The 24,846-nt window shown below is 47.1% G+C and overlaps 1 protein-coding gene across 7 annotated transcripts in view; it reads right to left on the bottom strand.

The window, feature by feature from the left end:
• SCN5A (sodium voltage-gated channel alpha subunit 5) overlaps positions 1–24,846 on the bottom strand; it is a 222,509-nt gene that overhangs the window by 57,605 nt on the left and 140,058 nt on the right. For 5 of the 7 annotated variants that reach the window (XM_079996335.1, XM_079996336.1, XM_079996337.1 and 2 more), the window contains 2 exons: positions 8,901–9,047; positions 4,797–4,920 (listed from right to left, as the gene is read on the bottom strand). In XM_079996335.1, coding sequence (XP_079852461.1) covers positions 4,797–4,920; positions 8,901–9,047 — 271 coding nt within the window. The remainder of the gene's footprint in view (positions 1–4,796; positions 4,921–8,900; positions 9,048–24,846) is intronic. The other 2 variants (XM_079996338.1, XM_079996340.1) reach the window with 1 other exon arrangement.

Raw genomic sequence — 24,846 nt, 5'->3', positions numbered from 1 at the left:
AATGGAAGAAAGAGAGAGTTTTCAGAATGAAACAGGTTTGGAAATTACAAAAAGGGTAAAATACCTGGGGGTAAACTTAACATCCAAGAATGTGAACTTATTTAAGGATAATTATGAAAAATGTTGGTCAGAAGTTAAAAAGGATCTGGAAATATGGTCAAGGCTGAAACTTTCCTTGTTAGGCCGAATCGCTACTATTAAGATGAATGTATTGCCTAGAATGCTGTTTTTATTCCAGACGTTGCAGATTGTGGACAAGATGGACTGTTTCAAGAAGTGGCAGAAAGACATATCAAAATTTGTCTGGCAGGGCAAAAAGCCCAGAATTAAATTTAAGATTTTAACTGATGCAAAGGATAGAGGGGGGTTTGCCCTGCCGGACTTAAGACTTTATTATGAATCAGCAGCTTTCTGCTGGTTGAAACACTGGCTACTTCTTGAGAATACTGACATTTTGGATCTGGAAGGGTATGACAACAGTTTTGGTTGGCATGCATATTTATGGTATGACAAGGTAAAGGTGTATAAAAGTTTTAAAAACCATATTGTAAGGAAAGCATTGTACAACGTTTGGATTAGATACAAAGATTTGTTGGAAAGTAAAACCCCTAGGTGGGTGTCACCAATGGAAGCTAGGGAAGTAAAAAAGCTTAATATGGATTCTAAATGGCCAAAATATCATGAGATCATAGAATATGATGGTGAAAGGGTGAAACTTCAGAGTTATGAGAAACTAAAACCTAAGGTTCGAGATTGGTTGCATTACTATCAGATAAATGAGACGTTTAAACAGGACAGGAAAATAGGATTTCAGAAAGAGAAGTCAAAATTAGAAACAGAATTGTTGGAACCCAATACTAAGAATTTATCAAGAATGTATAACTTGCTGTTAAAATGGAATACACAGGATGAAACGGTGAAATCAGCTATGATCAAATGGGCACAAGATATAGGTCATGATATCATGTTTGCTGACTGGGAACAATTATGGACCACCGGTATTAAATTTACTGCATGTAATGCTTTAAAAGAAAATATTATGAAAATGATCTACCGGTGGTACATGACCCCAGTCAAGCTAGCAAAGATTTATCATTTGCCTAATAATAAGTGTTGGAAATGTAATGAGACTGAAGGCACTTTCTACCACCTTTGGTGGACCTGCCCAAAGGTTAAAGCTTTCTGGGAAATGATCTATAATGAAATTAAGAAGGTCCTTAAGTGGACTTTTCCTAAGAAACCAGAGGCTTTCCTTTTGGGTATGGTGGGCCAAGTGGTGTTAAGAAAGGATAGGACTTTCTTTATGTATGCCACTACAGCAGCAAGAATTCTACTGGCAAAGTATTGGAAGACGCAAGAATTACCTACTCTGGAAGAATGGCAAACAAAGGTGATTGATTTTATGGGACTGGCCGAGATGACGGGCAGAATCCGGGACCAGGGGAAAGAGACAGTGGAAGAGGACTGGAAGAATTTTAAAATATATCTTAAAAATAATTGTAAAATTGAGGAATATTAAGATGTCAGGGGGTAAGAAGTAAAGAATTGCAGCAGTAAACAAAAAAAAAACTTAAGAAATATTTACGAAAAGGAATTAAGACAATGGACTTAAGGGTTGCTAAAGAATTATTAAACAAGGATGCAGGGATGGGGAGGTATGGGGAAGTCAAAGAAAAAAGGTTATGAACCGATGAGTATGAAGTTATATTGTGTTATATTGCTGTTTATTATCTGTGTGGAAAATTAATAAAAATCATTATAAAAAAAAAAAAAAAATGAAACAAGCCATCCAGAAACTGGTCTAGAAGTCAAAACAAAATAAAAAAATTCCTTCCAGTAGCACCTTAAAGACCAACTAAGTTAGTTCTTGGTATGAGCTTTTGTGTGCATGCACACTTCTTCAGATACACTGAAACAGAAGTCACCAGACCCTTCTATATAGTGAGAAGGTGGGGAGGGGTATTACTCAGAAGGGTGGTGGGATTGGGTGATTGGCAGATAGCTGTGATGAGCCTGTTGACGATTCTTAACGACTGCAATAGGTCAACAGAATCGTCAACCGGCTCATCACAGCTATCTGCCAATCACCCAATCCCACCACCCTTCTGAGTAATACCCCTCCCCACCTTCTCACTATATAGAAGGATCTGGTGACTTCTGTTTCAGTGTATCTGAAGAAGTGTGCATGCACACGAAAGCTCATACCAAGAACTAACTTAGTTGGTCTTTAAGGTGCTACCGGAAGGATTTTTTTTATTTTGTTTTGACTATGGCAGACCAACACGGCTACCTATCTGTAACTGGTCTAGAAGTGAAACTGGTCTAGAAGTGTGCCTTGTTCAGTGGCATGGTGCTGAGATGTCCAGCACAACCAACAGAAAAGTATTCCCCTTGTCCAATTTCTGGCACAGGTCATCTACAGAGGCCGTTCCCTTCCCAAAATCAGAGCCACAGCTGGATTGAAATGGATCTGGAGCTGAGAAGAGGGTGCAATGCTTAAGTCATTGTCTTACTGAACTATTTATTTTGTGCATTATGCTATACCGTACTTAAAAAAAAGTACTGAAAGCAGGAGACATCTAGAAACAAACAACTGAAGAATTGCATACACTGGAATGCTTGCATCGTCATACCACACCCTTTTCTGACAAGTGAATTCATGTTGGGCTGTTGCATTTAAGCAGAGCTGCCAAGAAAATGCCTGGGAACTACAGACATCCCCTTGCCCTACAGGGTTTCTACTACCTCATTTGATCATCCTTCACATGCCAAAATGCCATTCTGTTGACTGTAGGGGCTCTTGCATTTCTTGCAAGTTATCCCCATCTGATCCCCACTAAGCAGGCTTGTTTCTGAATTAAATAATCCTCTGGGATATGCATGCTCGTGGATATATGACAGTTTAGCTCACCTTATTCTCCCACTCCTCCCCCCCCTCCCCACCTTCCAACACATCAGGAAGAACCTCATGGAACAATCAGTTGCAACAGAGACTCAAGGCTGTCAAGTGATTGCATTTGTTAACTGGAGAATTAGACAGCAAAAATCTACATTGCATCCCTGTCTTTTCAGTGGCAGGTGGAGTCGAGTGTTTACCAAACACAGGCATGTTTTCATCTTAAGAGTGAAAAAGGCATCTTGACTGATGCAATCAGCTCAAGGTTAAAGGAAACACACGTGAGTTGGCTCGGTGCAATCCAATGGTGAGAAGCAAGGGTGGAACTGGGGCAGTTACAAATATATATATATATATATATATATATATATATATATATATGCATGCTTCAGGGGACCAGTGGGTGGAGGAGACAGCCTCACAACCAACAGCTTCTCCCTTCCCCTAGTTTGGGGGTCATCAACCCTCCTGGATCCCAAGGGCTGCTGGGACTCCTGAAGGATCTGTGCCTTGGATGCATGTTTTTTGCACCATGGTGGTGCTGGAGATTGCAGGACCCTCGATTTCTGTGGATTAGTCAATGGAGACAGGTGTGATCTGTGCTTTGATGGTGGTTTCATTAATGTGAGATTTTTTGTTTCACATATTGTTTGGGAAAGCACAAATTAGGTAAGTTCATCTTTCAGCGTGAATGGAATCAAATTTCTCCCAGGTTCCTTCTTCCAGGTAACTGGTTCCATAATTAAACTACTCTTGCCACCATAATAATAATAATAATAAATTTTATTTATATCCCGCCCTCCCCAGCCACCTAAGCAGGGTGGGGGTGGAAAATCAATCCTGGCTTTCAGAGCGTAGTGATCAGACCATGGCACCTTCATCGAAGGAGACATGATCACATCTATACCGATGCCAAAGATCAGATCCAGCGTGTGGTCTCCTTGATGTGTGGGGCCTGAAACAAACTGGGAGAGCCCTAGTGTCGCCATGGAAGACACCAGGTCCAGAGCCTGTGAGGAGGGAGTGGCATCAGCATGGACGTTGAAGTCCCCCAATACCAATAGGTTAGGGAACTCCAAGGCCCAGCCGGCCACCGCCTCCAGCAAGCCTGACAGGGTGGCTGCTGGTGCGCTAGGTGGCCGGTACACCAGCCAGACAGCCAAGCTCACCTTGGAGCCCCACATTAGGCCAACACATTCAATGCCGGGGATCGATGGTGATGGTAGAGCCCTGAAAGAACAACCTTCCCGGATTAATAATGCCACCCCTCCCCCCCGGCCCACAGTCCGCGACTGGTGGAGGACGGAGGAACCTGGGGGCACCATCTCTTGTAAGGTAACAGTTTCCCCTTCGCGCACCCAGGTCTCCGTCACACAAGCCAGGTCAACCCCCTGCGAGGTGAAGAAATCTCGCAGGGTGGCGGTTTTGTTGCCTATGGACCTGGCATTGCACAACACCAGTGACGGTGGTGAGTAATCCTTGCTCACCCTACCCTCGTCCCTTGGGATGGGGCGCAGATTGGAAGGGGTACGAGCATATCCATATCTCGATCCCCTTCGCCTATGACATCTGCCCCCACCGCCGTACCTCCCTTAACCCACCACAGTAGCAATCCCAAGCCTCATACCAACCTCCATTTACAAAATAGAAAAACAAACCAAACCAAAAACAATTATACATACCATCAGTTTTCATGTAATGTTCAACCAACAAGTTTAGATCTGCAAGTTTAGATCTACTCCTGCCCTCTGGGGCAGCAGCAGATAACAAGTTCCTGCCCTCTTTTCTGTGATTCTCCAGCTTCAACCTGAGGTGGAATAGCCCAGGAAAGCTGTGACAGGTCTGATAATGCGTTTCTAGCTTAAAGTCAGGAAAAGAAATGAAAGCAACCCATCCTTACGTTCTGGGAAACAGTCTTCTGGTTCCATCATCTCTTCTGCCAGCTCAGGCATCTGCTCCAGAAGCTCTGGCGGGATTGCCAGGTCCACTGTGCTTCCTTCCGACAGACTGATTTCATCAAACTTCTAGGGGAGAAACAGGGGCAAAGGTGAGGAGAGGAAGAACATTAATCAGTCTCCTCTTAGCGGAAGTGGCTGTGCTTTAAAGAAGGAGCCAGCGATGGATGATTCAGCCAGCTGGAGAGAGGATGAAAGGAATAAAAGATTTGCTCATGCATTTTCATACAACACCCAGTGACCATAGCAAAAGGGATGCAGCATACGACAAATGAACGAAATATGTAAAAATGAAACAACTGCACAACAGCATTTTGTAATAAAGGCGACGTTTTTGCTTAGCGATTGGAAAGATTAAGATAAGTGCCAATTTCAAAGGAGATCTGTGTTCTGTTTGCATATAGGTTCAGAAAAATGCAAATTTAGTAAGAGTGTGTTTAAATGAGAACTGAATACTTTTTGTTTAAAAAATAGCTTTTATTAATATATAGCCCTTCCCAATAGAAATACAGAAATGTAAAACTAACGTGCCATGTGGCTTACCTCCCTGTTCCACTTATAACATGTCATGGGTGCAGGTTCATAACCTTCTTCCAAGAACTGAATAAATTTACCCACCAATCCTTAACTGGTCCTCCATGGGGGGGGGGGAGATTCAAATACAGAGGAAAATAGCATGTCCGGGAGAAGTCTAGAATGCTTCTTCCTAACATCTAGTTTTCTTGGTGCAGTTAGGAGCATCCAGCCACACCTTTCTCCTTGGTAGAACTGGGTCAGCATATTTCAGGCATGTTTTTTTTCTGACAAACCTACCAGCTTGGCCAGAGCCTTCCACCATCTGAAAGCACATTCTAGAATACGGCCCAGAATTCTTTGCAGAAGGCAAGATTCCTGGAATATGTGCTCATAGGTTCCTCAGCAAGTAGAGGCAGAAAATGTTTGCTGCTCCCACGGATAAATATAACTTGGTGGTTCAAATCTTATTGCGTCCTCGGTCTTTAAACATTTTCATGAGCTCCTGTGCTGCCAAAGCACAAAGGGTGTTGGGTTTGTTGTTGCTTGTGTGGTTGATATTCCAGGATAAAAAGGGAGAAATATCAACCACCTAACTTTCAAAGAGCAATCTGGAACTGCCTCCATATGGACAAATCTGCCTCTTCAGCAATGTCTGAGAGAAGAGATGATCTTTACCTTGTGGCTAATTGCAGCCTCCTGCTTCTCTCCCGCCCCTTCCCCCGCCCCAATTCAAATGAATCCACCAGACAGAGAGAAAGCACTACCTTCAGAAGAAGAGATTAAGGGCAGAAATAACAGCTCTCTGGAGATTTACGTGAAGAATGCTCCTAAAAAAAAAACACCCTTCTGCAATGGAAATGAAAACATCTGAGCAGCTGATTATTTGGCTACTGCAGACTTCCTGGGAACATAAAAGATGGGGCCATTTTCAGGAACTGAGATCCTGTTTCAAAGATGGATTATGAAGGGAGACCAAGATGGACCCTTTTTTAAGAAAAGATTTGGTAAACCAAGTTATACGGATGACTACAGCCCAAACTAGACAAGAAATAACAGAGGCTGCATACATTAAAAATACATTTAAAGCATATTTCTTCCCCCAAAGAATCATGGGAGAGCTGCAGTTTGTTATGGGTGCTGTAGCTCCGAGAAACTGCAAACTACAACTCCCAGGATTCTTTGCGGAAAAGCAATGTGCTTTTTAATCTATGGTGTGACCTAAGTTTTCCTTAGTAGGGAAATAATAGCTCTGGGTGGAATGGTGGTGGGGTAGTTAACCCCCTGTAGTACTGAGGTCCCAATCCAAAAGCCCCTAGGAGCTGTAAATATCTCCAATGTCTCATCTAGTGATGCCCTTAGAAACTGATTACTTTTCGATAAAACATCCCAGGGTGCCTGTTTGTCTGTCTTCTATTAAAATGCTTGAAAAGAAGGCAGGGGGAGTTGGAACTACCATACCACACTTTGAAAAGAAGGAGTAAACGCGACACAAGGCAGGCAATGCAGGATTGCTTGCAATGTTTGCTTTGATAACGAGGGCCTGCTTTGAAGATGGTGATTTGGTGCTCTGGGAGAGGGTGCTCAAACCCATCCTTCAGTTCAGATCCCTCCTCCCCCCACCCCAAGCCTATCAGAGAAAACATCCCCACAACAACCCCCAAATTAACACACCAGCCCATTGAGGGGCACCTCACTGGAGGAAAGAGTTAAGCACCATCTCTAATAGCACTGTGTCTCTGATCTTTAAATCAGCTCAGCCAGGCTTCAAAATGAGAAGGAAAAGGCACCAAGGACCAATCCCGCCCCCTGCCCCCTTCTCATATGGTTCAGCTTTAAGTCCCTTAAAGAGACTCCAAAAAGAAAACATTAGATTAACCGAGCAGGTGAACAGAGAAAATACATTGGTTGTTGCATCAGCATGCATAAGCCCCAGCCTGAGAACCTGACAGTGACAAAAGGAAAGATTATAATATCTGCAAAACTCAGCAGCACAGCCGCAGGAGGGATGAGAGAGGAACCAGAAACGAAGCAGCACAATTAAAAAGCAACAACAACAGTGCATTGCAAGCGATCTAAGAGCCATTTTAGAGTCATCCATATAAACAGAGGTGGGGGCTGGGGCAGTGAAACACTTTTGTGGTACGTAAAATATCAAGAAGCTGATGGCGCTGGTCGCTAATTTGGACTTGTCCCTCCTCTATTTAGGCCTCAGTTTCACCCATGTTCCTCAATTTGTAGCCAAAAGTTCAGAAATCGGAGCTTTCCGCTTGGCCTTACTCCAGCGCATATGATTCTCCTTGTGAATTCTGCTTGTGATTTCTGCATTGCCTCCAACTCTTCTCTTGGCGGCTTGACAAAGCTGTTGGCGTACATCCTGGGTTGCCCCATGTGCTTGAGCTAGTTGCCATATGAGCCACCAGACAGTTTAGCCATTGCCTGCTTCCCAGGGCTTGGACATGAAATTGTGGGTCCAGTTGTATGTGCTGTCCCACATGGAGCTGAGTCTTCAAAAATAGCATCATTTGGGCGTTGTTGCTGGCGTATGTCACCTCACATGAACTTCTGCCTCATTTTTCACTGTTCCATGGACAGGTGCCATGCTCTTTGATCTCCCTCTTAAACAGTCACAAATAGAATCTAATTGTGCTCTTTGGAGATGGCATTTGTGTTCTGTGCACATTTAAAGGTGGTAGAGGAAAGAAAGCTTGTTGCTGTTGCTGCTTCCTACGACCAGGCCATTCAGAAAGTTCGACTTGAAATGGAAGCATGCCGTTTTCCTTTTCCCACTTTGTTTCGTATAGAGTGCACCTGGGTCCCAGGCAATGAGTTTCTTGTTCATTTAGTCAGTGTGCATCGATTCTCATGCTGTATGGGGTGAAACCATCCCCCTAAGTACTAAATATTCAACTTTGTAAAAACATGGTCTGCAATTCAACAAAGTTATATGCATGTGCTCTGTATGCAGCCGGGGATATATTTAATGTTTCTATGACAGGCTGAGCAGGCAAGGTACCTTTTAAGCAGAAAACAGCTTGCTGCCTCAGTTAACTCGTATGTGTGGTTCCATTCCCAGGAGAAACTTCAGGCACCTCCAGTTATGCAACTTTCTCCCCTGTGCTCTGTAGGATGGTTGCATTTGTGAATGTATGCTATGTGCAACTGAATGTATGCTTTGGACGGAAACTGCTATATGACCAGCTTTTCCTCCAAATGATTTCAGGCTATAGCAGAGAACCCAGCTCATAGCCTGAGCCTGAAACTTGGCAATTGTACTCAGCTTTTTGTTTTTCCAAATGGTGCAGCCTGGAATTCCATTCCTGGACATTGCATGAATTCTCTGCTTTTAATTCTCTCCATACTTACCGCAGCTATAGTGGCCATTCTGCGTTGTTTTTCTTTGGCACCGGATAGGCTCGTTTATAAAGGAAATGACACCCCCCCCATGCCACATGCAACCCTCGCCAATTTCTACTGCATGCACTACAGAGTTCCAGCAACGGACAGCATGCAGAAAGCAGGCAGCAAACGGTTACCTCTTGTTCCCCTACTGGTGGGACCGGAGGCTCGTCCTTTGACTGTTTGTCCGTTTGCAACTCACTTAACTCTTCGCAAATCTCAGAGGCCTGACTCCGAACAGCTGGGCTTTTGTAGCGCTGCCCTTTCAGTTGCTGTTGTTTGTCCTGGTGGAAATAATCCTAAATGGGTTTATTCCCTCCCTTTTTCCAGCATGCTCATTTCATAAGCAGAACACACAGACAGACACATACGGCCCCAGTGAGAACAGAAAAATCAGCGTCAAATATGCTCATTAAAAGTGGCACCTCGGGGCAGCAAAGGGTGAAGGAACAAGATTGCATTTAATTAACTGTGCAATTTTTACAATAATTTCCATTGCACTTTGACAGGGTCATCAGACTCAGGCAAATTCAAACTACAGACCTTTGAGCTACGGCAGCTCTCCGGGAAACTCATGGCCTCGTTTGGCCAAAGCATCTTTACTTGGTTCTTGGCCTTACTCCATGCTTTCCTCTGGGATTGGTCGCAGCCCCTTCATGAACCTCCCCTTCCGGTCAGCAGCACTGATTTTATGCAGCAACACACACACATATCTCGTGAAGATGGTGGATTCTGCTCCTTAATTAGTCCCTGCCCTTTCCTCTGGCCTCACTGCCCTTTGTCAGATACCCCAGGCTAACCTGCTCACTAATACATATCCTCCAACTTTTCTCAGAAGAAAACAGAGAGATCGCAGAGAAAAAAGGCACATTTCTCACTCCCCCGCAACTGACCCTCCCAGACCCTTCCATTTTTGTGTTGCCCCCTCCACAGAGCATTTCCTATCGGAAGAAGGGCTACTCCAATGGGACAAAACACACACACACCCTCCACCGCCCCGAGAAAACCCCTTAATCCAGATTCACAAAAAGAAAAACACACACCGCAACAGCTTGGGGCCAAAAAACAAGGACCCCCATTTTGATCAGTGGGATGTTGGAGGGCCTGCATTCCCTGAGGGCCATTTGCCAGTTGTGGGGTTAGATCAGAGAAAAATGGAGGCGGAGCACTAAATGTAAATATTACCTTTGTAGAAGAGGCCAGAGGTGGTGAAGGATATCTTGCCAAACAAAAATCTTGTAAGGAGGGTGGAAGCAGGGCCATCTGGGGAAGTGATGTGTTCTTGTGAGAGACTAAGGGTACACAGAGAGGCTTGGAGGGCTGCAATCAGGCCCTGGACCTGAGGTTCCTCACCCCTGTGCTAAGTCAAGACAAGACCCCCCACGTTTGCATGTTAAAACTGCTAGGGACTAAACCCTGTGCAGAACGAGATCCTGAGCTCCTCAAGAGGAGGATAGGAGGTTGATGAGTTAGTTGGGTGTGGGTAGAGAAGGGTGAACAGTGGGGAGGACTGGCCCACTGCTCCATGCCCTTTCCTTTCTTCTGCCGCCTGGGCATGGTAGCCTGAGGAAGGAGGGTAGGTTTCAAACCAGCTGTCCCCAGCATTCAGAGACAAAGGAACTGCTCACAACTCACATTAGATCGGAAGTGAAACAGACTGCTTCTCACCCAAGCAATTAATTGCTGAACCAATACATATTTGCTCTTCAGAGCTCTCCACTAGGAAAGTCAAGGTGAAACATATCTCCATTATTTTGTGAGGGCAGTGTTTTGAAAAACTGGCCCATGGGAAAACTGGGAGCAGAAGCCCAAAGCATGGTCCTGCAGGTGACCATCTCATCCTGCATGGAATTTTTCTGGGGGGGTTCTGGCCCAAGTTTTCCTAGAGACAGACCTTCAAAGCAGGGTTTTTGGCAATCTAAGCCAAATACGAATTTGAAAACCTATCCATTCTGAAGGAAATCAGCCCTGAGTGCTCACTGGAAGGACAGATAGTGAAGCTGAGACTCCAATACTTTGGCCACCTCATGAGAAGAGAAGACTCCCTGGAAAAGACCCTGATGTTGGGAAAGATGGAGGGCACAAGGAGAAGGGGACAACAGAGGACGAGATGGTTGGACAGTGTTCTCAAAGCTACAGCATGAGTTTGACCAAACTGCGGGAGGCAGTGGAAGACAGGAGTGCCTGGCATGCTCTGGTCCATGGGGTCACGAAGAGTCGGACACGACTAAACGACAACAACAATGTTCACCTCTCCTTTGAGGTAAGCTATAAGTGCAAACCTACATTCATTTTCCTGGGAGTAACATACTGTCATGTTTATTTCCAGGCCCAAGCCCAGGGAATGCAGGAGCCAGTCTCCACACCATGCTCCCAACCGAAAGAGAAGCAGATTTGTGCCCAGACGCCCAAGCTGTTCTCATTGCACAAGTCTTTCTGGCAACTCTGCAGAGTGGCTGTGTGTCAGGAGGGCTGCTCTCTCTTTACAGGGCTGCCTGGTCCAAATATAGTTTGAAGATTAAAAAACGTAAGAAGAGAGAGCAGGGACCTTGAAGTGTGTTGTCAACGGTTGGCACCTGGAGAACAGACTAAGCAGGCATGCAGATTACCTGATCAGAGTCTTCTCCACTATGATCAGATAGTTTGCATTTCTATTTAAATTACAATAACTGTTTCTAAATTTGCACCAACACAGACAAATAATAATAATAATAATAGTAATAATTATTTATTATTTATTATTTATACCCTGCCCATCTGGCTGGGTTTCCCCAGCCACTCTGGGAGGCTTCCAACAAAACACTAAAATACAATAACCTATTGAACATTAAAAGCTTTCCTAAACAGGGCTGCCTTCAGATGTCTTCTAAAAGTTTGGTAGGTATTTTTCTGTTTGACATCTGATGGGAGGGCGTTTCACAGGACGGGCACCACCACCGAGAAGGCCCTCTGCCTGGTTCCCTGTAACTTGGCTTCTTGCAGTGAGGGAACCGCCAGAAGGCCCATGGCGTTGGACCTCAGTGCCCGGGCAGAATGTTGGAGGTGGAGATGCTCCTTCAGGTATACTGGACCGAGGCCGTTTAGGGCTTTAAAGGTTAGCACCAACACTTGAGCATATGTGAATTTTATGCAAAATCTAGGTTCTCTCCTTTTTGGGCGATGTGTGTGGCCACTGTACAACTGCATCAAACTGCCTTAACTCCCCTTGCTACTAAAACACATTAACAACGCTCTGCCTGGTTTCAATGGTTTGCTAAGGAGAGCTTTGAGGAGGGGCTTTCCCTGCTGTTTAAAAAGGCAATTACAAGCAGAACAGGTTTTTTTAAACAATAGTTATTTCCAACTCTTTGCATTTGGCTCATGCCACATCCTCATGTTTTACTGCCCGTGCTTGATGAGCCTAATATTATTGATGTCACGGTTATTAGCCCACCTGCCATGGTTGGACAGTTCCCTCACTGCGGGGAACAGCACAGCAGAAACAGAGAAAAATGTTTCATTTCAGACTGAAATAGCAGTAAAGACAAAAGAAAGCTTTTTGGCTAAGTAATTTGGAGGCGGGGAAATAAATGCTTTCCGTTTACCGAGTTCATACTATAACCACCCCCTTCAAACGCTGCTAGGATCTTTCAGTAAATCTATTTGAAATTATATTACTGATTTCCTGCTGCAAAGGGCATGGGACTCAATGCATATTTTAACTTACTACAAATTGATTCAGCGCCCCCACCCCCCCAGCCCTAAACTGTATCCTGGGCTTAAGAAAGTGCTGCAAGTAAATGCTGGGCATGTACTTTAATCAATTCTCCACAGGCCAAAAGATCACATTGATACAATCAGGGGAGCTGGAATTTTGTCTGCATCAAAAACAGTCCATAATGGACAAGGGAGGACCTTAAGCAGTGCAAGAAATCGGCCGCATTAACTTTTCATTTCTTTAAAATCAACATTCCCTCCCCCAAACGAGTTGCAAGCATAATACAAATAATTTTATTCATACAGCTCTTTCACACTAATTGGGGCTTTATGCAAAAGACAATAAAATGCAGCAGTTACACTTGAGGCACTCTGCATAATCAATGAAATGTAACATGACACAAAACAGCAGAATCCTATACATGTCTACTCAGCTCTGAGTACACCACTGAGTTGAGTGGAGCTTGCTCCCTGGTAAGTGGGCCAAGGATTCAGCCATAAATCCAGCTGGATAGGGGAAGTGGAGACAGAATTGCCACATCTCAGGAACTGCTCCTGCATATGGAGTTGGGTTGAGGGGCAGTTAACCTCTTTCTCAGAGCCGGTAGGAGTTAAATCTCTGAGTTCAACCAGAAGCACATGAGATCCACTCCAGCTTTTCTCCAAGGTTCTATGTTTACAAAGGCAATAAATAAATAAATCCTATTTACCCCCTTCCCACAGCATTTTTAACATTACATTTTATCTGTATAATTACATTGTAAGCACCCCCTCAAAAAAAAAAGTTCTCTTGAAAATTCATCAGCGTTTTAGAGCAATCATATCCAATGTACACATTTTTGCAAGGATTTTTGCCTTACATATCCAATTTTGCAAGCAATTTCCCCATATATAGTGCATAATTCATTGTTTTCCCACAAGCATGCATCTTATGCAGAATTTTCCATAGTAAACACATTTTTTTGAATACGTTATTCAGTTGGAGAAACTGCATCCCAAAATTCAGAGAAGTGTCGCTTCCAAAGGAAAGCTTTATTTTGGGTTGCAAAGTACAAATTAGGAAGGTTTGCATTAAAAATTGAACTGAACTGAACTCATCCCCCCCATCCCCAAACATAATTTACAGAATTTGAGAAGACAATTCTGCATTAAAATCAGTAAAAAAGAAAGAAAATGATTAACTGTTTTCCAAAAGAAATAACTACATCACAGACAACTGCCAGGCCTGTTCCCTGCTCAACCAGATTTGTATGCATGTGTATGTGTATGTATATGTGTGCAAACACACACACACAACTTTCTTTTGAATTCCAAACAATTCATTATGTTTGCTGCAACAATAATACTTTTATTGACAGCAAAGATTCCCCACTGTGGGGTGCTTATATAATCTGTTCGTAATTGTTTTATGTCAAGCGCTGAGTTGCCAAGGCAGTATTCATCATACTAATATTTATTGAATCAGTGGTTTTTGTAATTTATAAGGTAGAAAACATCAAGCGAGGCAATAAATTCATGCATACAAATGGAAACCGGGGTGTGAGCGTAGCTTTCCATGAGTTGCTTTTGGAGACAGGAATTTAAATTGTGTAACTACAGCCTCGTTCTCTGTGAAGAGCTCTCCCTGTGCTTCAGCCCTACCATTTCAGGCTGCAGGCAGAAGTTCACAAGGCTGAGTACCTTACCATACAGAAAGGAGAGATATACATAAAAGGTAAAGTTTTACTGACAGTTAAGTCCAGTCGTGGACGACTCTGGGGTTGCGGCGCTCATCTCGCTTTATTGGCCGAGGGAGCCGGCATACAGCTTCCGGGTCATGTGGCCAGCTTCTGGCAAACCAGAGCAGCGCACGGAAACGCCGTTTACCTTTGTTATGTACTGAGTCAAATAGGATCCAAACTGCAGCAGTCTGATTGGTCCTAGAACAATAGGATCCAAAAGGCAGCAGTCTGATTGGTCCTAGAACAATAGGATTCAGAATGCAGCAGTCTGATTGGTCCTAGAACAATGCAGCAGTATGATTGGTTGGCAGGAACCACCCAGTCATGCTCCAGATTGAAGTGAATCCACAACCTGATTGGCTTACAGTAGAATTCCGGAATTAGCCAATCATGTGCAGCCCATTGTGTAAATAATGTATATAAAGCAGATACTTTGAGGGGATTTCATTCCTCCTCACCACTATGAGCTGAATAAAGAGCATGAAATCACTTTGCGACTCTGAGTATATTTCACTGGCGACGAAGGTGGGATCCCGCTGAGCTGACTGCCACACACAGCACCGCAGCACCGCCACCTGCCGCACCGCTGCCTCGCACCGTGTATCCAGGCTTCAGCTCCGGGACACAAGGAACTCAGAATGGCAACCGACAGCAGCTTCTCGCCGTTCAACCCAGCATCCGGAGACTGGGAAGCGTACGCCTCCCGTTTCACCTTCCTCCTAGAAGCCAAAGGGGTCACCGATGAAGAAGACGCCAAGAAGAGGGCAATATTCTTCAGCGTTTGCGGAGAGGAGACATTTGAAATCGCCCGGGCTCTCCTTGCGCCTGAAGACGTTGCTACTGTTCCATACAAAACAATAATGGAACAGCTGAAGGGGCACTTTTCGCCACAGCCCTCAGTGGTAGCTCGTCGAAATGCCTTCTATGCAAAGCGGCAAGCCCCTGGGGAAACCATAACTGGGTTTGTGACCTCTCTCCGCCAAGCCGCCCGGTTCTGCAACTTCTCAGAGCTGGAGAACATGCTTCGTGACCGCCTCGTCGGTGGCCTGAGGGATGAGAAGCTGCAACGACGCCTCTACGCTAAGAAGAACCTAACGTTCCAGGTCGCTCTGGAGGAGGCCCTGGCAACGGAAGCTGCCGAGAGGTCGACGCAAGAGGCACGGCCGAGCCAGCCATCCCAACCGAGGGTCCACCACGAAGACCTCACCGACGACTCAGGATCTGACAGGGAGGAGGTGCACCGAGTACAGCAGCGCACTCAAGCAGCCCACATACCACAGCTGCCTCGACGAGAAGGAGGGAACTGCGCAAGCTGTGGAGAAAGTCACGAGAGGAGGACCTGCCGTTTCCGCAACGCAGAGTGCAGGCAGTGCAGAAAAGTGGGACACATCGCCCGGGTGTGTCGGGCTCGGCCCACCCGATGCCAGGCATCAGATGACCAATCCAAGAACCCCAGGTCCCGGGGCCCAACGCACCAAGGCAACTCGACGGAGCTCACGGACTTCCAGGTATACCAGTTGCCCCACCCCAACGTAGAAAAAATTTATGTAGAGGTACAGATAGAGGGGGCCCCATGCCGCATGGAGCTTGACACGGGTTCAACTCTATCCATAATCTCGGCAAGGACCTTAAGGAAACTGTGTCCTACTGGGGGTCCCAAACTCAGGCCGGCCCCATTCACCCTCCGGGACTTCCAGAAACGTAAGGTCCCCACAATGGGGGTGGGGACCTTCAGGGTGCAATACCGAGGGCGGACGCGGCAACTGGACTTACTTGTGGTCAAGGGCCCCTACATTAGCCTACTGGGATTGTCATGGTTTGGACCACTGGGGCTAGCTGTCACCGGGGTGAACCACACTAGCTTACAAGTGGACGTGGACGCCATATGCAAGGAATTTCCGGGGGTTTTCGATGGGAAATTGGGACAGTATACGGGCCCCCCCATTGCTCTACAGCTTGACCCCGCAGTACGACCGGTCAGGCTCAAGGCCCGCCGGGTCCCGTTCGCCCTGAAACCCCGTATAGATGAGGAATTGGACCGGCTCATGGAGCAAGGAGTGCTGGAACCGGTGCCTAATGCCCCCTGGGAAACCCCAATCGTCACACCTGTCAAGCCTAATGGTTCAGTCCGCATCTGCGCAGACTACAAATGTACTATAAACAAGGCCCTCACGGCCCATGCATACCCAGTGCCAGTGGTCAGCCATGTCCTTGCCACCCTGGCTGGGTCGAAAATTTTTGGCAAGCTGGACTTGGCCCAAGCATATCAACAGCTGCCAGTAGATGAGGCCACAGCAGAGGCACAGACGATTGTGACGCACAGAGGAGCATTCAGGGTAAAGCGGCTGCAATTCGGTGTCAGCGTGGCACCAGGCATATTCCAGAATCTAATGGACTCTCTCCTTAAAGGGATTCCTGGCGTCACCCCCTTCTTCGATGATGTGTTGATTGCCGGGCCCACACCAGAGGAGTTTGAGGACCGCCTCCGCACCGTTCTGCACCGTTTCCAGACAGCAGGTCTCAAGGTGAAGCGGGAAAAATGTCTACTAGGAGTGCCCCAGGTGGACTTTCTGGGATTTATGGTGGACGCAGAAGGGGTCCACCCGACTGGGGACAAGGTACGGGCCATTTGTGATGCCCCAGCGCCCAAGAACAAGACTGAACTTCAGGCCTTCTTGGGACTATTGAACTTTTACCATTCCTTCCTTCCCCACAAGGCGGCGGTAGCGGAGCCCCTACACAGACTCCTGGACAAGCGGGCCCCTTGGGTGTGGGGCCAGCGCCAGGAGGCCGCATTCCAGGCAGTCAAGGACTTGCTTGTCTCAAACTCGGTCTTGGCACACTTCGACGAGAGGCTGCCGGTGGTGCTAGCATGCGACGCCTCACCCTATGGCATTGGCGCTGTCCTGGGACACCAACTCCCAGATGGAAGAGAGGTACCGGTGGCATACTTTTCCCAGACACTCAACGCAACTGAGCGGAACTACTCACAAATTGACAAGGAGGGTCTGGCAATCGTGAAGGGAGTTAAAAAATTCCATGATTTCTTGTACGGGCGGCCCTTCACCGTGGTGACTGACCACAAACCGTTGCTTGGCTTGTTTGCCCCCGAAAAGCAGACCCCCCAAGTGCTGTCTCCTCGCGTCCTCAGGTGGTCAATTTTCCTTACCAGCTACCAGTATGCACTGATTCACCGCCCTGGGAAGGCGATGGGCCATGCGGACGCCCTCAGCAGGCTGCCACTACCGGAAACAGGCCCTGACCCAGCACCTGCACAAGAGGTTATGAGCCTGGAGCTGCTTCCTGACCGCCCCATTCAGGCACAAGAAGTTGCACACCATTCCAAGAAAGATAGGGTCATCTCCCGGGTCCTGGACTGGGTGTGGAGGGGATGGCCCAGCAGCAGCCCCGGGCCAGAATTCGCCGGCTACACAACCCGCAAACATGAACTGTCGGCCCACAAGGGGTGCCTGTTATGGGGAAGCAGGGTCGTTGTTCCCCAGCCCCTCCGAAAAAGGGTCCTCACAGCCCTACACGAGACACACCCTGGGGTAGTAAGAATGAAGGCCCTTGCCAGGAGTTATGTGTGGTGGCCGGGGATTGACGGAGAGATAGAGGCCTGGGTCAAACACTGCCAGGCCTGCCAAGAATCCCGCCCAGATCCCCCAAGGGCCCCAGTCCAGTCCTGGGAGTCCGCCCGAGCACCATGGTCACGACTGCATGTGGACTTCGCTGGCCCCTTTCAGGGGAAAACATTCTTCATAGTGGTGGACTCCTACACCAAATGGCTGGAAGTCGCACTGGTACCGTCCACTTCTACGTCCGCAGCCATCCGGGTACTACGCAGGCTGTTTGCTACCCACGGGCTCCCTGACACTCTCGTCTCAGACAACGGGACTGCATTTACGTCAGGAGAATTCCAAACCTTCACAGCGCAGAACGCCATCCGCCACATCCGTTCGGCGCCATTCCACCCTGCCACCAATGGCCAAGCAGAACGCATGGTGCGGACCACCAAGGAAACCCTTCGCCGCATGACGCAAGGGGATTGGGAGTACCGCCTTGCCACATTCCTTCTAGCACAGCACAGCACCCCCAGCTCAACAACTGGCAGGAGCCCCGCTGAACTACTAATGGGTCGGCGCCTTGCAATCAGATTGGACCGCCTTCACCCCGATAGAGCTCAGGATGAGGTAGTGGTGGGGGAAGGCAGGAACCCCCGGACCTTCGAGGCCCAGGACCCAGTGTACGCAAAGAATTTTGGGGCAGGCCCTGCATGGGTACCCGCCACAGTCACCAGGGTCACTGGCCCCGTGTCGTACGAGGTGCTAACAGATGGGGGGCAATGCTGGCGCCGCCACTGCGACCAGATACGCCGACGATTCCCGGGAGAAAACCAGGAGGAGGAGGACAGGTCAGAGGAGTCCCAAGGGAACAGTGGGGCAGTGAGGCCCATAGAGCAGCAGGGGCCAGCAGGAGAGGCAGAATCAGTAAATACAGAGAGGACCCGTGAGGCTGAAAGGACACCGGAACCAGAACCACGACTGAGCGAGCCGGTTGCGCCAGACCAAACAGCCCCATCACAGCCAGCATCCTTGGAACACGAGCCAGAACCTGAACCCCGGACCAGGGAACACCCCAGGCCGCAACGCACACGTAGGCCGCCAGCGTACCTTGAGGACTATGAATGCGACCTCCCGGGCAGGACTGGAACTTAGAGGGGAGGGGTGTTATGTACTGAGTCAAATAGGATCCAAACTGCAGCAGTCTGATTGGTCCTAGAACAATAGGATCCAAAAGGCAGCAGTCTGATTGGTCCTAGAACAATAGGATTCAGAATGCAGCAGTCTGATTGGTCCTAGAACAATGCAGCAGTATGATTGGTTGGCAGGAACCACCCAGTCATGCTCCAGATTGAAGTGAATCCACAACCTGATTGGCTTACAGTAGAATTCCGGAATTAGCCAATCATGTGCAGCCCATTGTGTAAATAATGTATATAAAGCAGATACTTTGAGGGGATTTCATTCCTCCTCACCACTATGAGCTGAATAAAGAGCATGAAATCACTTTGCGACTCTGAGTATATTTCAACCTTCCTGCTGGAGCAGTACCTATTTATCTACTTGCACTTTGACGTGCTTTCGAACTGCTAGGTGGGCAGGAGCTGGGCCCGAACAATGGGAGCTCACCCCGTCACGGGGATTCGAACCACCGACCTTCCGATCGGCAAGCCCTAGGCTCAGTCCTTAAGATATATATAGCTTACATAAAATAACCCTCTGTCCCTCCCTGCACATCTTAAGGAGGAGGAATCTAGCCTAGCATTCACCTTGATACCTCATTTTTCATATGTAGGGACATTTCTATATTGAGAAACATCCGGCGAAGGAGCTCATACCTGTACTGTGAACCGTTGCAGCCCAGATACAGTTTTTCTGTCTCAATAAGAACTGAGAACTTAAGGCTTCTGCTTAGACTCATGTAGGGTTGTCATATGTCTGGAATTTCCCAGGCATTGCCCGGATCTGGCCGTCAGAAACAGTGTCCGGGTGGAATTCGCTTAAATGTAGATTTAGAAAGACTTAGAAGTGTAGATTTTTGGCAAATTTCCTTTAAAATAGATTTTTAAAAATCCAACAGCTTTGGGGCAAAATTAAAAAACTCCACAGCTTTTGTGTCCTGATTTTCACTTTTTCAAATATGGCAACCCTAACTCATGAAAATATATAGTTCTGCCATCTGCAACCTGGTGCCGTCCAGATGTTATTGGATTCCAATTCCTACCAGTCCCAGTCAGCACAGGCAACTGTGAGGGCTGATGGGAGTTGTAGTCCAAAACATCTGGAGGGCACTAGATTGGGGAAGGCTGATTTATCTACTAAAGCCAATTTCTATACTGTTCTTCATAACATACGTACACCCCAGGGCAGTTGACAAGGCAATGTTGATGTATCCTCAAGGCCAGTTCACATATGGTCGTCACTGACTGCAGTAATTTGGAGGCAAGGAAATACAGTAGTACCTCGGGTTAAGTACTTAATTCGTTCTGGAGGTCCGTTCTTAACCTGAAACTGTTCTTAACCTGAAGCACCACTTTAGCTAATGGGGCCTCCTGCTGCCGGAGCACAATCTCTGTTCTCATCCTGAAGCAAAGTTCTTAACCCGAGGTACTATTTCTGGGTTAGCAGAGTCTGTAACCTGAAGCGTATGTAACCCGAGATACCACTGTAAAATGCTTTTGGTTTGCTGAGTTCATAACTATAACTACACGCCTTCAAACACTGCTATAATTTTCCAGTAAATTTAATTGAAATCATGTTGTTGTTTTCCTGTTGCAAAGGGCATGGGGACTCAATGCATATTTTAAGTTATTATAAATTGATTCTGAGCTCTCACCCCCCAGTCCAAATGGTACCTCTGACAGTACCAACCACTGACACACAGGCCCCAAAGATTTGCCCATGATATGAAAGGTTCTCCACCCCAATTTACTCATTTGTCAAAGACAAATGAGCTTGAGTAGCTCAACACAACACTCCCTGGGATTGATTTTGTCCGGTATTGACTCATAGATCAGACTAGAAGGCAGCAACCAGCTAATTAACCCTTTGCGCTAGGCCCAAATACAGTGGCAAGAGCCTGTCATCCCATCTCAATGCAAATCCAGACCTTGCAGATATGCCCCTACCACAGACTTCTCATAGCTATTGCTGTATCTGAGCAGGAGCGTTCACAGAGGTGCAAACTGGAAGTGCACCTAAAGCTTACAAACCCTACCTGCGCACATTTCCTTTCCAACACTGACAGCAGCAGTTTAACAGTTGTGCATGCAGGTGGATGATGGTTCTCTGAACATCTGAATCAGGAACAAAGTTAGTTTCAACTAATATTATTAAGTGGAAAAGGTCATGTCTTAGTGGTGGAGCACATGCTGTGTGCATACAGAAGATCCCAGCTCCAATTCCTGACGTCTCCAGGCAGGGCTGGGATTCCTAGAGAGTTCCTTCCAGAAAGAGTGTAATTAATTCTGGGCTTGATGGACTAATAGGGTATAAGGCAGCTTCCTATGTTTCTAAGCTTCCTAAAGGTAAAGGTAAAGGTAAAGGTAAAGGTAAAGGTAAAGGTAAAGGGACCCATGACCATTAGGTCCAGTCGTGGCCGACTCTAGGGTTGCCAGAGCCAGTATGGTGTAGTGGTTAAGAGTGGTAGTCTTGTAATCTGGGGAACCGGGTTCGCGTCTCCGCTCCTCCACATGCAGCTGCTGGGTGACCTTGGGCTAGTCACACTTCTTTGAAGTCTCTCAGCCCCACTCACCTCACAGAGTGTTTGTTGTGGGGGTGGAAGGGAAAGGAGAATGTTAGCCGCTTTGAGACTCCTTAACGGGAGTGAAAGGCGGGATATCAAATCCAAACTCTTCTTCTCTTCTTCTTCTTGCGGTGCTCATCTCGCTTTACTGGCCGAGGGAGCCGGCATACAGCTTCCGGGTCATGTGGCCAGCATGACTAAGCCGCTTCTGGTGAACCAGAGCAGCACACGGAAATGATGTTTACCTTCCTGCTTGAGCGGTACCTATTTATCTACTTGCACTTTGACGTGCTTTTGAACTGCTAGGTTAGCAGGAGGAGGGACCGAGCAACGGGAGCTCACCCTGTCGTGGGGATTCAAACTGCCGACCTTCTGATTGGCAAGCCCTAGGCTCTGTGGTTTAACCCACAGCACCACCAGCATCCCCTTCCTACAGCACGACAAAACAGGGAACATCTGGTGATAAAAGGCTGGCTTTGGGACACCGTCACATCCCAAACAGGTTGGTTACATGGTCCTGCCATGCCATTATGTTCTGCACAGGATCCCTGATTACTGGGATTACTAGAAGATGAAGGACGTCAAGGCAAAGGAAGATGTCAGTAAAACATCAGCATCAGAAGAGGGGAGAATAACAGGCTGTAAATCTCTGTTTGGGAGGTACACTGCCCCCCACACACTCAGCAACCCCCTTTCCCATCAACAAGGATGAATATTCAGTGCACCCTCAATCCCTGAATTCATACAAATCTCCTTGCCTGGCTTCATTGCCTCTAAAACATACACAACTTCATTCCTCTAAGGGTTCTGTTTTTAAAATTAGCCTTAAGTGGGAGAACTTGGCAGAGGGCAGCATTGGCAATGCTAATTTCTCCTGTTATCAGTTCAAAAGGCACAAGAGTGCTTCATAAGTGTTCATTGTGCAGCGCCCAAAGCCACTACCTTTAGCAGAAATTGCTCGTCGACGATGTTTTAATCAGCGTGCACTTTATTTTCCTCTTGGTAATTGGGCTCTCTCCACAATGCAATACGAAGAATCAGGTATTACAACATAATGGGTTGACAAACACGGTCTCTTAAAGACTGGAGTGCGCTTTCTAACATTCGCCGCCAATTGCCGCCCGCTCCCAGGCACTGCCTGAAATAACCGCAGAAGATGCTTTTCAATCAATTAGGGCTTTTTGTACATTTTCCCCGTGATTGAGAAAGCCTCGTACCATCACGTCCACCCAAAGCAGTCGGAGGTGTCAGAGCAACCGAAGCCACCACAGCTTTACAGTTTCACTGTTTTGAGAAACCCGTAAGAAAAACAGAGAACTCACACAAGAAATGACTTTGGAGCAGAGACTGTGGTTTGCAATCAGAAGCTATCCTCAGGCTCGTGTGCTCTTGTCCAAAACCATATATAAAACTGGAAGATATTCTAGGGCTGAGCCAATGTGGCATTATAAACTTCACTACTGGCGCTGTGGGTTAAACCACAGAGCCTAGGACTTGCCGACCAGAAGGTCAGTGGTTCGAATCCCCGTGACGGGGTGAGCTCCCGTTGCTCAGTCCCTGCTCCTGCCAACCTAGCAGTTCGAAAGCACACCAGTGCAAGTAGATAAATAGGTACCGCTCTGGCAGGAAGGTAAACGGCATTTCCATGCACTGCTCTGGTTCGCCAGAAGTGGCTTAGTCACGCTGGCCACATGACCTGGAAGCTGTACGCCAACTCCCTCGGCCAATAAAGCGAGATGAGCGCCCCAACCCCAGAGTATGTCACGACTGGACCTAATGGTCAGGGGTCCAGGGTAGCCAATGGGTCTCAAGCCCTTGGTGAGTAAACCCTACACAAATCTGGAGTGAATTCCCTAAGATTGATGGATGGCGCCTTGTATGCCTCCTTCCAGCAACACCTGCAGCCAAGCTAGTGCCCAACGTCTTGCTCTGCTTTCCTTTGGACCACAGCAGCAAGCTCTTGTCATCTGGGCAGCTCAGGACCCCAGGCTTGCACCCCAGGGAGGTCCCTTCAGAACTGCAAACACAGGAAACAGCCCTACTAGAAAAATTAACCAATAAACTGAAACTGACAGGGGGACAAATAGAAGAAGATGTCTTCACCCCGGTATGTCTCCCCTTTATCACATACACAGCCCATCAAGACAACGACAAAAATCCACCAACAGCATACAAATCAGTATGGCTAACCTGATCCAAAACACCCACCCACCCCACTCACACATGAAAACAAAGATCACCACAGCCAATCACAAATGAATAACCACACCCTAGGCCAACCCCAACCTCTCTCACCACCAAAGGAACACAAGTGAACAGCAGAGAACCTGCACAAGCAACGCTGACACCGAACCCTACATATATTAAGTAAAATAGAAACATCGCCACCTGCCCCCACCCCCAACCATCTTTCCCCCTTTTCTACCCAATGTCTCAACAAATGAAACCGATTTGTAAAAATGTTACATATGGGGGGAAAATATGAGAGAGAGACATTGCACACACTTTTGTAAATCATAAAAAACTATAAAAAAACTGCAAACACAGTAGTTTGACTTCACCTCCGGAGGCTCACTCCACTGTCTGTTGAGACAGGCAGATGCCAACAACAATTTGCCACTGCTTTCTTTTTAAATTCACCCATCCCAGAGTCATAAGGAATAGCCCTACCTCCAGCTTGGCTTCATGATGATGCCTTGGAGGCCTGAAGGGACACATTTGGTCTCCAGGTTTGAGATTCTTCAAGCCTGAGCCAAAGGGAGGGAGCAGATTTGTGTGATTCTATGTGCAACAAGATGTAAAAATTGAAGAACTCTGAGAAAGGGAGAAGCGGAGAGAGGGCTGGGCTGTGAGCTTTAAGCTGAAGGCAACTTGGGGGGCCAGAACTTGTAGACTCCTGCCTTGTATGAGTGCTGGCGCTGCTTAATGTCACTTGTGCTCTATGTATATATTTGCAAATAAGACCAATATTACAAAACCACCATAAATTATCCAGCCACCTCTACTCTGAAAGGAAGCCAAGCCGTAAGAACATAAGACAAGCCTGCTGAATCAGACCAGTGGCCCATCCAGTCCACCTGTGATTCCCAGAAGCTGGTATTCAGGTGCCTGATGCCTTTGACAGTGGAAGAAGTGCATAGCCATCACTGCTAGTAGCCACTGATAGCCCTGCCTTTCATGAATTTGTCTAGCCCTCACAAGTGGAGAGAGGGCTGTTACATCCATGTCCTCCTTGAGGGCTTCCCATGAGTATCCATTTGGCCACTGTGAGATGGATGCTGGAGTAGATGGGCCTCTGGTCAGATCCAGCAGGACTCTTCAGACTTTGCTAATGACAACTGTCTACCCGCAAGCAACC

This window comes from Podarcis cretensis, assembly GCF_951804945.1.
Source record: "Podarcis cretensis genome assembly, chromosome: 12".
Taxonomy (NCBI): domain Eukaryota; kingdom Metazoa; phylum Chordata; class Lepidosauria; order Squamata; family Lacertidae; genus Podarcis; species Podarcis cretensis.
The sequence above is the reverse complement of the archived record's forward strand: the minus strand, read 5'-3'. Positions and strand labels throughout refer to the sequence as shown.